The sequence below is a fragment of the Pelobates fuscus genome, chromosome 6, assembly GCF_036172605.1.
Source record: "Pelobates fuscus isolate aPelFus1 chromosome 6, aPelFus1.pri, whole genome shotgun sequence".
Classification (NCBI taxonomy): Eukaryota; Metazoa; Chordata; class Amphibia; order Anura; family Pelobatidae; genus Pelobates; species Pelobates fuscus.
The window spans coordinates 238,966,508-238,982,947 of record NC_086322.1 but is presented as its reverse complement, the minus strand read 5'-3'; the positions used below and the strand labels follow the sequence as shown (position 1 = coordinate 238,982,947).

The 16,440-nt window shown below is 40.4% G+C and overlaps 1 protein-coding gene across 1 annotated transcript in view; it reads left to right on the top strand.

The window, feature by feature from the left end:
- Nucleotides 1-16,440, top strand: part of DHX58 (DExH-box helicase 58) — a 589,427-nt gene that overhangs the window by 134,197 nt on the left and 438,790 nt on the right. The window contains exons 5-6 of the mRNA XM_063458906.1: nt 13,291-13,407; nt 13,521-13,650. Coding sequence (XP_063314976.1) covers nt 13,291-13,407; nt 13,521-13,650 — 247 coding nt within the window. The remainder of the gene's footprint in view (nt 1-13,290; nt 13,408-13,520; nt 13,651-16,440) is intronic.

Genomic DNA, 16,440 nt, shown 5'->3' with positions numbered 1-16,440 from the left:
AAGCTAATAGCAGTCAGTGTCCTTAAAGCGGGTGTGTCAGGCCTTCCTTCAGCGTGTGCTCTGCAGACCTCTGCCAGTGCACATTGCCACTCATATCTGGTGTCACAATAGCGTGCATTTAAAACCAAAAAACCTTCTTCACTGTTATAGATTGAATAGCAGTTAGTTGTCTTAGAGCGGGTGTCAGGCCTACAGCGTGTCCTCTGCCAACCTCTGACAGTGCACATTGCCACTTATTTCTGGTGTCACAATAGCGTGCATTTAAAAACAAAAAACTTTTTTCACTGTTATAGATTCAATAGCAGTTAGTTGTCCTCAAGCGGGTGTGTCAGGCCTACAGCGTGTACTCTGCAGACCTCTGCCATTGCACATTGCCACTCATATCTGGTCTCACAGTAGCTTGCACGCATAGTACCACTAATCCCAAAATAAATGACAGGCAGAGGCAGGACACCCCGCAGGGGCCATCGTGGTCGTGGTGCTGTGATTCCCTTTGGCCCTAGAATAATGCCCAGTTTTCAGAGGCCACGTACCCTGAACTTGAAGAGTTCTGAGGACATAGTTGACTGGCTAACACAGGACACTCAATCTTCTACAGCTTCCGCTTGGAACCTTGACGCACCATCCTCCTCCAGCTTAGCTTCAGGCACCTCTCAAGATACCACTCACCCGCCTGCCGCCACCACCAAAACTAGCACCACAGCCGCTTTACTTGGTATGTCAGAGGAGTTATTCACACATCCGTTTGAAGAAATGAGTGATGCATTATTGCCAGAGGATGTAGATAACAGGGATATGTCTCAGTCAGGCAGCATTTCATACATGGACGTACGGTGTGATGATAATGATGTTGTACCCGCTGCTGCTTCCTTTGCTGAGTTGTCAGATACAAGTGAAGCGGTTGATGATGACGATGCATCCATGGATGTCACGTGGGTTCCCGCTCGGCAAGAAGAAGAACAGGGTGAAAGTTCAGATGGGGAGACAGAGAGGAGGAGGAGGAGGAGACGAGTTGGAAGCAGGGGGAGGTCGTCGCAAGGAGCTAGTGGCACAGTCAGACAGCATGCATCGGCACCTGGGGTCAGCCCGACAGCACGCTAATCAACGCATGCTGTGTCCACCACCAGAATGCCGTCATTGCAGAGCTCAGCAGTGTGGAATTTATTTTGTGTGTCTGCCTCTGACAACAGCGATGCCATTTGCAACCTGTGCCAAAAGAAACTGAGTCGTGGGAAGTCCAACACCTACCTAGGTACAACTGCTTTGCGTAGGCACATGATCTCATATCACAAACGCCCATGGGATCAACACGTGAGTACAAGCAGGACGCCTACTCTAAGTCGCCATCCTCCTCCTGGTCCAGCATCTTCAGCCACGTCAACCACTGCTGTCCTCCTTGCCCCCTCTTAACCATCCGCCACTCCGTCTCCCGCCTTGAGCAGTTCCCGCTCATCTGCCCTCAGTCATGTGTCTGTCAAGGACATGTTTGAGCGTAAGAAGCCAATGTCAGAAAGTCACCCCCTTGCCCCTCGTCTGACAGCTGGCTTGTCCGAACTATTAGCCCGCCAGCTTTTACCATACAAGCTGGTGGAGTCTGAGGCGTTCAAAAAATTTGTAGCTATTGGGACACCGCAGTGGAAGGTACCAGGCCGAAATTTCTTTTCACAAAAGGCAATCCCCAACTTGTACTTGATTGTGCAAAAGGAAGTAATGGCATGTCTGGCACACAGTGTTGGGGCAAGGGTCCATCTGACCACTGATACCTGGTCTGCAAAGCATGGTCAGGGCAGGATATCACCTACACTGCGCATTGGGTAAGCCTGCTGACTGCTGCCAAGCATGGAATGCGTGGCTCTGCAGAGGAGTTGGTGACACCGCCACGACTTGCAGGCAGTCCTGCTGCCACCTCCTCTACTCCTCCTACTCTATCCTCTTCCATAACCTCCTCGGCTGAGTCCTCTTCTGCTGCTGCGTCTTGCTCCACATCAACGGCACCCCCCAGCTCCCCAGGTACTATTCCACATCCCGGATACGGCAGTGTCACGCCGTCTTGGGTTTGACTTGCTTGAAAGCAGAGAGTCACACCGGAGAAGCACTCCTGTCCACCCGGAACACACAGGTGGAAAAGTGGCTGACTCCGCAGCAACTGGATATCGGCAAAGTGGTTGGTGACAACGGAAAAAAATTGTTAGCGGCATTGAAGTTGGGCAAGTTGACACATGTGCCGTGCATGGCACATGTGTGTAATCTGATCGTACAACGCTTTGTGCATAAGTACACAGGCTTACAGGACGTCCTTAAGCAGGCCAGGAAGGTGTGTGGCCATTTCAGGCGTTCCTACACGGCCATGGCTCACTTTGCCGATATCCAGCGGCGAAACAACATGCCAGTGAGGCGCTTAATTTGCGACAGCCCGACACGTTGGAATTCAACACTCCTAATGTTCGACCGCCTGCTCCAACAAGAAAAAGCTGTTAATGAATATTTGTATGACCGGGGTGCTACGACAGCCTCTGGGGAGCTGGGAATTTTTTTGCCATGTTACTGGACGCTCATGCGCAATGCCTGTAGGCTCATGCGTCCTTTTGAGGAGGTGACAAACCTAGTCAGTCACACCGAAGGCACCATCAGCGACATCATACCATTTGTTTTCTTCCTGGAGCGTGCCTTGTGAAGAGTGCTGGATCAGGCCGTAGATGAGCGTGAAGAGGAAGAGGAAGAGTTGTGGTCACCATCACCACCAGAAACAGCCTTATCAGCATCGCTTGCTGGACCTGCGGCAACACTTGAAGAGGATTGTGAGGAAGAGGAGTCAGAGGAGGAATTTGGCTTTGAGGAGGAGATGGAAGACCAACCACAACAGGCATCCCAGGGTGCTCGTTGTCACCTATCTGGTACCCGTGGTGTTGTACGTGGCTGGGGGAAGAACATACCTTCATTGACATCAGTGAGGAGGAGGAACGGGAAATGAGTAGCTCGGCATCCAACCTTGTGCAAGTCCATCCTTGTGAGTTCAATCCTCATACGATACAATTGTTTGTTTTTACCTATATGGAAAACACTATGTATGTCTCATTTGTTTTACAGATGTAACCACCATATCTATATCTGCAATAGGTGGTATATCCTTTTTACTCTGTATATTTTTCTAAGTGGGTGTGAATTATTTTAATTGTTTCACTTTACCTTTAGGTGTTAAGGGATTACACCTTTCTGTCACACTTACTTTTATTGTCTATTTTAAGTTGGAAGCGCCTACACAACTATACACCTTGTGTATATTTTGTTTGCTATTTACAAGAACATGTTATGCACATCATAGAAACAACGTGAACCTCAAAAAAGCCACAAACTTAAGACAAAAAATACGTACATACAATGTGTAAGGGTTTGAAAGAAAATTCTGAATCCTTACATGTTTACTTTATCGTTTGTTTGATTTTTGTGAACCATATATAAACTACAAGCAGCGTGAAAACTATAAAAACTCAAGTGGCCATGCTGATCAAATTAAATAGTATGCTTTACACATCGTATAAGGGTGATGTCACAGCACAACGGGAATCTAACAGGGGAAGAGGTGAAAGTCATCCTCCTCCTCAGTCTCAGTTGAGGGACCCTCGTATAAAAAGGCTGAAGGAGAACGACCTGTGCTGGGTGTCCACGCTACTAGACCCCCGGTCTCTATTCTGCTCTGTGTCATTGTGTATCATGGTCTCCGAGGACGGGGAACAGTCTCTATTCTGCTCTGTGTCAGTGTGTATCATGGTCTCTGACGACGGGGAACAGTCTCTATTCTGCTTTGTGACCCTATGTAGGGGGAACAGTCTATATTCTGCTCTGTGTCAGTGTGTATCATGGGCTCTGAGGACGGGGAACAGTCTCTATTTTGCTCTGTGTCAGTGTGTTTCAGGGATCCTTAGGATAGGTGTCAATCCATATCTGCCAAGTGAACCTATGTAGGGGGAACAGTCTCTATTCTGCTCTGTGTCATTGTGTATCATGGTCTCTGAGGACGGGGAACAGTCTCTATTCTGCTCTGTGTCAGTGTGTATCAGGGGCTTTGAGGACAGGTGTCAATCCATACCTGCCAAGTGACCCTATGTAGGGGGAACAGTCTCTATTCTGCTCTGCGTCATTGTGTATCATGGTCTCTGAGGACAGGGAACAGTCTCTATTCTGCTCTGTGTCAGTGTGTATCAGGGGCTTTGAGGACAGGTGTCAATCCATACCTGCCAAGTGACCCTATGTAGGGGGAACAGTCTCTATTCTGCTCTGCGTCATTGTGTATCATGGTCTCTGAGGACAGGTGTCAATCCATACCTGCCAAGTGACCCTATGTAAGGGCAACAGTCTCTATTCTGCTCTGTGTCAGTGTGTATCATGGTCTCTGAGGAGGGGGAACAGTCTCTATTCTGCTGTGTGTCAGTGTGTTTCAGGGATCCTTAGGATCGGTGTCAATCTATATCTGCCAAGTGACCCTATGTAGGGGGAACAGTCTCTATTCTGCTCTGTGTCAGTGTGTATCAGGGGCTTTGAGGACAGGTGTCAATCCATATCTGCCAAGTGACCCTATGTAGGGGGAACAGTCCCTATTCTGCTCTGTGTCAGTGTGTATCATGGTCTCTAAAGACGGTGAACAGTCTCTATTCTGCTCTGTGTCAGTGTGTATCAGGGATCCTTAGGATAGGTGTCAATCCATATCTGCCAATTGACCCTATGTAGGGGGAACATTCTCTATTCTGCTCTGTGTCAGTGTGTATCAGGGTCTCTGAGGAAAGGTGTCAATCCATATGTCAAGGTGTCAATCCATATGTCAAGGTGTCAATCCATATGTCAGGTGTCAATCCATATCTATTGCGATTTAGGAATGTTAGGTGATTTCTGCCCTTTATGGATCAAAACCAGACTCTGCATCAACTGTGTAATTTTCCATGGGAGTTTTGCCATGGATCCCCCTCCGGCATGCCACAGTCAAGGTGTTAGTCCCCTTGAAACAACTTTTACATCACTTTTGTGGCCAGAAACAGTCCCTGTGGGTTTTAAAATTCGCCTGCCCATTGAAGTCAATGGCGGTTCGCTCGGTTCGCCGGTTCGGGAACGTTTGCGGAAGTTCCCGTTCGCCGTTCGCGAACCGAAAATGTTGTGTTCGCGACATCACTAGTGATAAGCCCAAGCTTTGAACATACTCCATTGACTACAACCCTATGTTGCCTGTCACTCAGCCACTGCCTTACCCATTCAACAATATTGGAATCCAAAGTTAAAGATTGCAATTTATTGATAAGCCTTCTATGTGCAACAGTGTCAAAAGCCTTACTGAAATCTAGGTAATCAATGTCTACTGCACCACCCTGATCTATTATTTTAGTTACCCAATCAAAAAAATCAATAAGATTAGTTTGGCATGATCTCCCTGAAGTAAACCCACGTTGTTTCTGATCTTAAAATCCCATGTGTTTTTAGATGTTCACCAATCCTATCCTTTAACATGGTTTCCATTACTTTCCCCACTACTGAAGTAATGCTTACTGGCCTATAGTTGCCCTACTCCTCCCTACTACCTTTATTGTAAATGGGCACAACATAACTTCCAATCTTCTGGGACTACTCCTGTTAACAATGATTGGTTAAATAAATCTGTTAATGGTTTTGCTAGTACATCACTAAGCTCTTTTAATAACTTTGGGTGTATTCCATCAGGTCCCATTGACTTATTTGTTTTTACTTTTGACAGTTGAAATAGAGCCTCTTCCTCTGTAAACATGTAATAAATGACTAATTTGTCCTTTTTCCTAACTGAGGTCCCTTTCCTTCATATTCATCTGTAAATACTGAACAAAAATATTCATTGAGGCAGTCAGCTAGACCTTTATCCTCTTCTACATACCTTCCTTCTTATGTTTTAATCCAACCAATCCTTGTTTTACTTTCCTTTTCTCATTTATGTATCTAAAAAATGTGTTGTCCCCTTTTTTTTTTACTGATTGTGCTATTTTCTCTTCTCTGTGTGTGATGTTGAAGCTCTTATAACTTGCTTAGCCTCTTTCTGCCTAATCTTATAGATCATTCTGTCTTCCTCACTCTGGATTTTTTTTATAATTACTAAATGCTAACTTTTAGTTTTTTACTATTTTGGCCACATCTGCAGAGTACCACAGTAGTTTCTTGAATTTTTTGCTTTTACTAATAAGCCTGATGCTATTTTCTGTTGCCTTCAGCAGTGCAACTTTTAAATAATCCCATTTCTCTTGGACTCCATTTAAATTGCTCCAGTCTGATAATGACTCTTTTACACATATTCTAATTTTAGAAAAGTCTGTTTTTCTAAAGTCTAAAACTTTTGTTGTGTGGTGTGACTCAGTCACTGTTCTTATATTAAACCACACTGACTGATGATCACTGGATCCTAAACTTTCACCTACAGTAATATCTGATACCAAATCTCCATTTGTTAACACTAAATCTAGTATGGCCTCTTTACGAGTTGGATCCTCAACAACTTGTTTTAGAGACAATCCCAGTAGGGAGTTTAGAATATGTGTGCTCCTGGCACAAGCAGCTATTTTTGTTTTCCAATTCACATCAGGGAGATTAAGGTCACCCATGATGATAACTTCCCCCTTCATTGTCATTTTAGCTATTTCCTCAACTAGTAGATTATCTAACTCTTCTATTTGTCCTGGGGGCCTATAAATCACACCTACACAAGTTACTGTGTGATTACCAAATTCTAATGTAACCCAAACGGATTCCATGTTTGCCTCACTAACTTTTATTAGGCCACATTCTCATTTGTTACGCTACGTTCTCATTATCATAATAATAATAATAATAATTGTAGTATGAATATTCACTTCCTTATTATGTGGGAGTTGTTTCCCGAGTGTCCATTTTTTAACAGGGCACATATCAAGATGTGGCAATAGTCCATGAGGCAGGGAGACAAATGTGATGTAGTGGGGTGCGGGGGGGGGGGGGGGGGGCTGGGAATATATGTACAAAAAAATATTAAAATGTATCACAATATATGCATATTAAAAACCTTCTCATACAAGCTGTATCATTATAATTTATCAATAAACTAGTGCATGGTTATTCCCATTTGACAGCAGTGTGTAGTATAGAAAAATGCAAGGTAAATACAGAGAAAAATAAACATAATACGTGTAGGGTGTATTTAGTTTAATATGAGTTATTTTCATAAAAGAGCTGTATATATTAACTGATATATAGAGCTATATAAAAAAAAAGTCTATAAATATAATCAGGATAAAAAATATTTTTTCTATAAAAGACTTAACTTTACAAAATGATATTTATTTCAAAGTCAATGTTAAGACCCATAGGTGTTAAGGTGCGCATCTCAAAGATCCATTTTACTTAACTGTGCTTAACTTTTTGGGAAGGTTGCCTCCTCTCCAGTGCATCTCAACTTTCTCTATTAGGATCTAACCTATGTTTATCTAAGAAATGTTTCGACACGCTATGATTTACAAATCCTTTTCTGATGTTTCTAATGTGTTCCCCCATTCTAATTTTTATGGGTCTTGATGTTTTTCCAACATAGCATTACGTTGCTCGAATGACATGTAATCATAGATTTGATTTTAAATACCCTTTTTGTAGTAAAAGAACTAAAAGTTGTTACATTTTTGTTTGATATATCCGTGCCTTTACATGCGTTACACATACCGCAGTGGAAAAAACCTTGTTGATTTTTTGACCAGTTAGTTAAAAAATTTGTATTTTCTAAAACTCTTTTTTTCTAAAACACTACTTGTTTAAAATTCTTTAAAATAAATGTAGGTTTAGGGCCTATGTATTCTTGTACCTCTTCCTCTTGTTGTAAAATGTGCCAATTTTTATTTATAATTTTCTTAATGACACCTATATTGTTTGAATAATTACAAATAAAGGGGATCTGGTTTGTTTTGTTTTCTGTCTTCTTTTCCTTATATTTTAAAAGGGATCTGTCCAGAGATCCAATACTTTTAATCTGGGTGTCTAAATCTTCTTTGTTGTGGGCACAGGTAGTTTATTTCACACATATGCTTTAAATTGTATGATTATCCTGATAGTTTTTTCAGCATATAAAGGTAGATATGCTCAGTTGAAAAATACATGCACTTGATAAAGACCTGTCTAAAGGTTGAAACGTGTTGTGCTGATTTTACTTTTGTTTTTTAACTATTTGTTAAATCAATTTTATCAAATAATTCCTCCCAGCTCACTCCGCGTGGGAGGAGAGCCACGCCAACTCCTATCAGCCCCAGCCACCCTCCTGCAAAGAAAAGGTAAGAAACAGGAGGGTGGCTGAAAAATGAGCTGTGTGTGTTTTTTTTTTTTGTGTCTGTATGCATGTATGTATGTCTGTCAGTATGTATGTATGTATGTATGAATGTATGTCTGTCTGTATGAATGTATGTCTGTATGTAGGCCAGTATCAATGTATGTCTGTATGTGTGTATGTCTGTATGTATGCATGTATGTCAGTATGCATTAATGTATGTCTGTAGCTATGTATATATGTATGTATGTATGCCAGTATCAATGTATGTCTGTATGTCATTATGAATGTATGTCTGTATGTCATTATGAATGTATGTCTGTATGTATGCATGCATGCCTGTATGTATGTCAGTATGAATGTATGTCATTATAAATGTCTGTATGTGTGTATGGATGTCAGTATGTCTGTATGTGTCACGTTTAAACATTTGTTATGAAGGAACACAACTGCAGATTTCTTATAGTTTGAATATTTATTATAAAAAGTAGAAGATATTGTGACGTTAAGTCCAATTTACAGGTACTGTAGCTTTAATTAGTAAACGATAACTGAAGTCCACAATTACAGGCACTGTAGCTTTAAGTAGTAAACGATAACTGAAGTCCACAATTACAGGCACTGTAGCTTTAAGTAGTAAACGATAACTGAAGTCCACAATTACAGGCACTGTAGCTTTAAGTAGTAAACGATAACTGAAGTCCACAATTACAGGCACTGTAGCTTTAAGTAGTAAACGATAACTGAAGTCCACAATTAGAGGCACTGTAGCTTTAAGTAGTAAACGATAACTGAAGTCCACAATTACAGGCACTGTAGCTTTAAGTAGTAAACGATAACTGAAGTCCACAATTACAGGCACTGTAGCTTTAAGTAGTAAACGATAACTGAAGTCCACAATTACAGGCACTGTAGCTTTAAGTAGTAAACGGTAGTAATTAGCAGACACTGAATCAGAAAGAGTCTCTTAGTAGTATTAACGAATTAGGTGATAAGAAGTTACAATAGCTGTTCCATAGCATTTAACTGAAGCAAGACAGATGCAGCTAACTTGTATAGTGAATGAGTTAAAGATAGCTGTAACTGGGTTGTTTTATAGAAGGACTTTGGTGACAGGAATAACGGCTTTGAGATGTAACGCTTATCACAGAGGTTTTACTTAGCTTCCGGCACATAGAACACTGGTTCCCGAGATCTCCTCAGAAGCGGTTATCATAAGTGAAGAGAGTTCAGCTTTAGTCGTGGATGAGGAGAGGTGAAGGGAACTTGAAGTGTCTTCCAGTCCGGTCCGGTAACAGAAGGCTTTCACAACGAAGTTGTAGCCGATTCGTGAGTACGGAACGTAGTTCAATAATCCAGCGTCGATCAGCTGGTGCGGTCGGATTAAATAAGGAGACCGTGTCATAAAGGGGTGTGGCTAGGCTCCGTGGAACCAGGAAGTAAGAGGATACCATAGTTAAGGCATGACAGTATGCATGTATGTCTGTATGTCAGTATGAATGTATGTCTGTCTGTCAGTATGTATATATGTCTGCATGTCATTATGAATGTATGTCTGTGTGTATGGATGTCAGTATGCATGGATGTCAGTATCTCTTTCACTATTATATTCTCCGGTGTAGGCTACAGGTCTTATCAGCTGTAAAAACATTCATTTCCATACAATATCTTAAATGTATAGAATGTACACCACTGTTGGTCAATATAGTTTTTGATCTCTACATTAGTTACCCAATTGTTGAATAATATTCTAACAATTTTTCTAAAATATTATTAAGTCCAAATTACGATCTTTTACCACCATGATCATCATTAACTCTTCATCAATTGTACCGTATCCTTTCATGATTATAGTAACCCTTGCATAACATGTCTTTCAAATTATTATCTTTTCAAGCAACCTAACATAAGAAATGTTCAGCAGTGGGTCTGAATGATACTGAAGGAGTTAACTCTCACACTATCTAGCTCCTCCTATCAACCAATCAGGTTTTTTTGGCGCCCTATTTAAATCGAGCATATGAGGGCATAATTTACCTTTTGAAGAGCCGCTTACAGGCGAAACGCGCGTCGGGGCTCCGTAGTGTAGCTTCATCCACAAGTTGTTTCTGATTATTTAGATTTAATTATCGTTTTTTTGCATTAGACTATTTCACAGGAATCTGCTATCATCCTTCCAGTTTTAGGAAGTCTAGAGTCTCTGCCATTCGGCAATCTAACGATAGATCAGCTCTCTCTATAAGTTGGATGTGTTAGGTTAGAGAGCATAGTATTTCTGTGACCAATATTGTCAGTCTTTGCAGTTAAGCAACTTGCAACGATATCTATTTTAGGCTCTCACTCTGGGAAGTAACCTCCCTGGTTTCCTGAATGCACCTAAAAAAAAAAATAGTTAATTACTCGTACACAGACAATGGTGCAGTAGTTCATTTCAACATATGGTTTTAATGTCTTAAGTGCTCACCGTTACAGCCTGAATATTTTATACTGATTTAGTACATACCTATATTTCTTGGTTATTCCATTTGTCAGTCATTTGCACTCTTATACACAGTGACATACATGATGCATGTATTGTTACATTGTAATATCAAACAAAAATTTGATTCACCAAAAAAAGGCAAGTGATGCATGTCACTTTAAGGGTTAATAGGGATTTGAGATATATGGTTTTGTGTTTAACTCACAACTGAGGTAAACCTGTATATTTTATATGGTCTGCCTTAACAATAGGAAGATTGTGTTTCCAGCCTATGCTGTGCGGGTGATATTAGCTGTATGTCTCCCCCTCTGACAAGCCAAGTCGGGCGAAACGCGCACGTCAGGGGCTTCGTACACACTGTCTCCTTATCAGAGGATGACAGTAACTCTATCTGTCCTTTTTTCTATTTAGATTATACTATAGCATGGGAAGACTTAGGTGCCCTTGAAGGCACGGGGGAGAGTTTAAAGTGCTAAGTGTATTCAGTCGTTTTTTCAGTACCCTCTAAAGAACCATTTACTAAGACTACATTTGCTTTGGAACACTTAGGTGCCCTTGAAGGCACACGGGCGAGCTGTTAGTGTGAAATTTATCATAATTAGCAATTTTATTATCTTTTTTGCTATTATCTCTTTCACTTTTATATTCTCCGGTGTAGGCTACAGGTCTTATCAGCTGAGTATAGCCTGTACCTGCTATTTTCTAATTTAGCTTTTTTGTATTAGAATCTCAGTACGCCAGTAGACCGCTTACCATCAGCATCGCTAATTATCACGGCATAGACCATCAAATGCCGTAATTACCATTTCAGCAGCTTCTATAGTATTTGGCTTAGATTAAGATCTATTAATTATATGCCAATTACTATATACCGATAGGTATCACATTCAACAACGTCATGCTAGAACCCGCAGTCTATACACCGATAACTATTGACAGTCTTTACGAGCTACAAATATTCATACGCTCGTAACTTATACTGTCATATTTAGCAGGATTTATTTTACTTGCCATAACTATATACCTAGACCTATAGTCTTTACACCGTCATTTTGGCTCTTAGTAGAGATAATTTTTTGCAATTTTTTGGGGGGCAGTATCTAGCAATAATATGCTTGCACTACATGCTACCCCGATAATTATTTTGCACTCCATCTACTCCACTATTACTATCATGGCTATCATTAACTAATGTCTTCCCATTAGCACAGCCGTGTGCTGCTACTTCATTACACTTATATTTTTAGGACATTAGAGTTAACTTTGCATTACACTTATATTTTTAGGACATTAGAGTTAACTTTGATTATGACACTGCCTCAGTAGATTGATCTTTTGATACACTTATCTAATTGCTCTGAGACTTATTGATACATTCCATAATATTGAGACTTGTACATACATGTATCTTAAGTAAATCAGTATTGTGTCTCACTGATATACAGTTGCAAGAAAAAGTATGTGAACCCTTTGGAATGAAATGGATTTCTGCATAAATTGGTCATAAAATGTGATCTGATCATCATCTAAGTCACAACAATAGACAATCACAGTCTGCTTAAACTAATAACACACAAAGAATGAAATGTTGCCATGTTTTTATTGAACACACCATGTAAACATTCACAGTGCAGGTGGAAAAAGTATGTGAGTTTGTGCAGAAATCCATATCATTCCAAAGGGTTCACATACTATTTCTTGCAACTGTATGTATCATAACAGTATTTTGTTTTTTTCTTTTTTGTTTTTCTCACTCTGTATATTGGTAGCACTTTTGTTTTTTTTCTAAAAAAAAATCTATATTATTTAGAATCTAATAAACTATTTTTTGTTTTTTGACCTTTGGTCTTTTTAACTTGTGCTTCTGACTCTTATATAATTTTTGGTCATTATGTAGTACAGGCACAAGTTGCCTCCTCCCAATAATTTCTTGGTACACTACTCTCTAGTTTCTTGTTCATTTCTACTAGGGTTTACCCCCCTGCTCCTAGTGTACCTTGTCTGGCTGTATCCAGTTAGCTTCTTTAGCTGTATGTTATTCCCTGTAATGCACTGTTTAGCTGCTATACATGAGCACTTAATCTCAGGCAAGTGGAGGGGCACACTTGTCCTGGTCTATCTGAAATCAGTGAACATTTCACTCCCCACTGCTGTTTGCGACTAATGCCAATTTAATTGAGCCCTCACCCTCAGTGAAATGTATGTTGACAATCTTGGCATGACTGGGACATGTATGTCTCTTGATGTCCTAAGAGTTAAGAAACCCTAACACTTAATCTAAAAAACAATTTTTTAAAGATATAACTTGTTTAATCATAGTTTAGGGTACAGTTATGTCATTTCTGGTCAACTTCTGGTCTTGTGGTGTATTATGTTATCTTTCCAAAATACATAGTTCATCATGAATTTGATATATAACTAGGGTTTGTGTGTAGGCAGTTGAATACAAAATATTATTGAAGATAGTCTGTAGCAAAACCCATAATCTATTTGTAACATATGATTGCTTATTCCACAGATTTGTGCCAATCTTGACACTTGGAAGATAATGTCACCAAAAAATCAAACTAGTGATCCAGTGGCTATAAGCAAACAGCCAAAAAAGCAGTATGATCTAGTATCAGAAAGAACTCAGGTAATTATGATACAAATCATGAATCTGTAGCACTGGTGAACAGCTCAAATACCATCTTTTTATGCTACATGTGATTTTTTTTTTTTTTTTTATTTATTTTGTGTGTGCTCTAGGACCCATTTGGAAATAAGTTGAAAGAACTCATGCGAAGAATCCATGATTATTTAGACAAAACTAATTGTGTTTACCCAGAATTTGGAACGCAGACTTATGAACAGAAAATTGTTGAGCTGGAAAAGGAAGGTGAGCTTTTGCAATATGTTCCTGATACAACATTGTTATAACTACACATTTTTCCAAACAGATAGAAAACAATTAAATTAATAAATTCCAACAATGCTATAGAGCACTGAACTGTGAATTGACAATTGAAATTAGCCGAGCATTGACATTTTTAATTGTTTCTCCAGTTTGAGTTTATTGGACTCTAGAATCATCCCGTGATTAGATTGGAAGGAATAGATATTTCCTATTAAGCTTGCCTATTCATTCACACCATTCTGTTTTCACATATTTAAAATTGGTTTATATATATTGGCCTCATTGTTGTTAATTGTCAGGAATGTATAGTGAATTTCAAAGCAGTTGTATGGAATAAACATTATTTTATGGTAATATGTACACAACTCTTTTTGAATAATAAGCACCTTCCGTTAAAGTGGATCTGTGACACTCTGTTTTTTTTGCAAAGATCCCTAATGGTGACATCACTGCTTCGGGTGCAGCATAGGTGAGTTATACTTACCGGATGCTGCCTCCCTGTGGTTGTCACCACCTTCGATATTCAGCTCCTGGTGGTTCATCTGCCAGGCACCCACTTCAGATCTGTTCTCTTGCACATGCAAGAGTACATGACTAATATCTATGAAGGATCCTGCAAGTCTGCAGCTCTCACTCTGGGAAGTAATTAAACTTGACAGCAATAGGAAACCTACCTCAGTCTGACACTTCATCTGCTCCACCACAGTTCCTAGTGTCTGCATCTGGAAACAACGTCAGACCCCTCTGTCAGTGTTTTAGCTGCTAGGTACTGTAGCTCGACTCCTTTTTATGATGTGATTGTATTGCAATGTCATTGCCAGGCCCACTACAAGTTATCAAGTAAATGCTGTGTGTGTGTGTGTGTATATATATATATATATATATATATATATATATATAGTAAAGGATCCTGCTATCCGTGCAGCGCTGATCCTTGTAGCATCTCCCGAAATCCAAGCTGAGAAGAGTGAAGTAGTGATTAAAGCTCCCAATCCCCCAAACATGAGTCGAGACTTCATGAAGGGGTAAAACGATCTGCTTTTTTGATGGCCAAACTCAACCCTTTTATGATGGTCTTCCAGCAAGGGAACTCCCACATGACAAAATATACAGCACCAATCAGTGTACAGTACAATTAGTAAACACACCAACAGTAACAGTGTAACCCCTCCTCTCTATCCTGGAGATAATTAACTTAAGTGGTTGCAGAGAACCTAATTATCTCCAGGTAGATCAAAACATGTCCTTTTTATATTTTACAAAACTGTATTAAAATCTATAACTTAGATTTAACCGAACATATTCCCCCTGTTCCACATACCCCCAGATCGCTTGGATCTGAGCGCATATTATAGGCGAATAGCGCTCAGATCCCATGAACACAGTTCTCATTATCGTTCTCATTATCGTAAAGTTTAAGTTCCCCAGTTGTTCGTGAAATTTAATCTGAAAAGGGTTCCATAATTGTAGCTACCTGGGGTCGGTATGTCTTGGGTGAAAGGAAAGTCCCGAACGCCAGTGATTAACGTGTTTGGGAGATATTAACCGTATGAACGAGGACTCGGTACTTTTCAGCGGTGGGTGGCGGAATAAGTGTCTGAAAACAGTTCCAGAGGATTGCTGCCTTTCCACCGCTGAGCGTTCGACGGTTTTAAAATGGCGACTGCCACGTGTTCGTCAAACGAACGAGGACCACCATGCCTTTCGTCAATTACCTTGCGGTTAACCGCAAGGTCTGGGAGGTAAATGAGCGGCACACGACCTCAGTGGGAGGTCGGGTGCTTCGGTAGTTTGTTCAGTTCTTTGGAACTGCACGAAATAGGCGTGCATACGCATGTTTAAACAAAATGATGTTCCTCTGAGGCTTGTTAAAACAGGGATTTCGATACATATATATCTATATCTATATCTATCTATCTATATATATATATATATATATATATATATATATATATATATATATATATATATGCTTTTCAGTGTCATTTTGTAGTCTAAGCGCCCTTAAGTGAGTTACTTTAATCTTGTATCTGATTTTCTATTTATTGGCTTGCTAATGATTTTTCCAGTATTCCCTGAGTACCAGACCGTGGATACGTTTGACCATGATTACCTTGTTCTTGTTTTGTGTGCTAGACTAAAGGAATGTTTGACTGATTTTTGTTTTCCTATTCCTATACACCTATTAATATCGTTAATGGATCACTATAGGCACCCAGACCACTTCAGCTCAATTAAGTGGTCTGGGAACCAGGTCCATCTAGGTTTAACCCTGAAGCTGTAAACATAGCAGTTTCAGAGACTTAATTAATTAAATTAATAGGGTTAATCCAGCCTCTAGTGGCTGTCTCATTGACAGCCGCTAGAGGCGCTTTCGCGCTTCTCACTGTGAAAATCACAGTGAGAAGACGCTGACGTCCATAGGAAAGCATTGAGAAATGCTTTCAAATGGACTGATTAAATGCGCGCGCGGCTCTTTCCGCTCATGTGCATTCAAAGCTGATGTCGGAAGAGGGAGGAGAGGGAACCCAGCGCTGGAGAAAAGTAAGTGATTAACCTCTTCCTCCCCCTTCAGCCCGGTGAGAGTGGAACCCTGAGGGTGGGGGGGAACCCAAAGACTCTATAGTGCCAGGAAAACAAGTTTGTTTTCCCTGGCACTATAGTGGTCCTTTAAGCGAGCAAAGCAGGAAGGGGAATTGGATGAACCTATCCATCTAGGGACAAATGACTTGCAATGAGGTTTCAGAGGTAAAGGAAGTTTTTTGTGTTTTT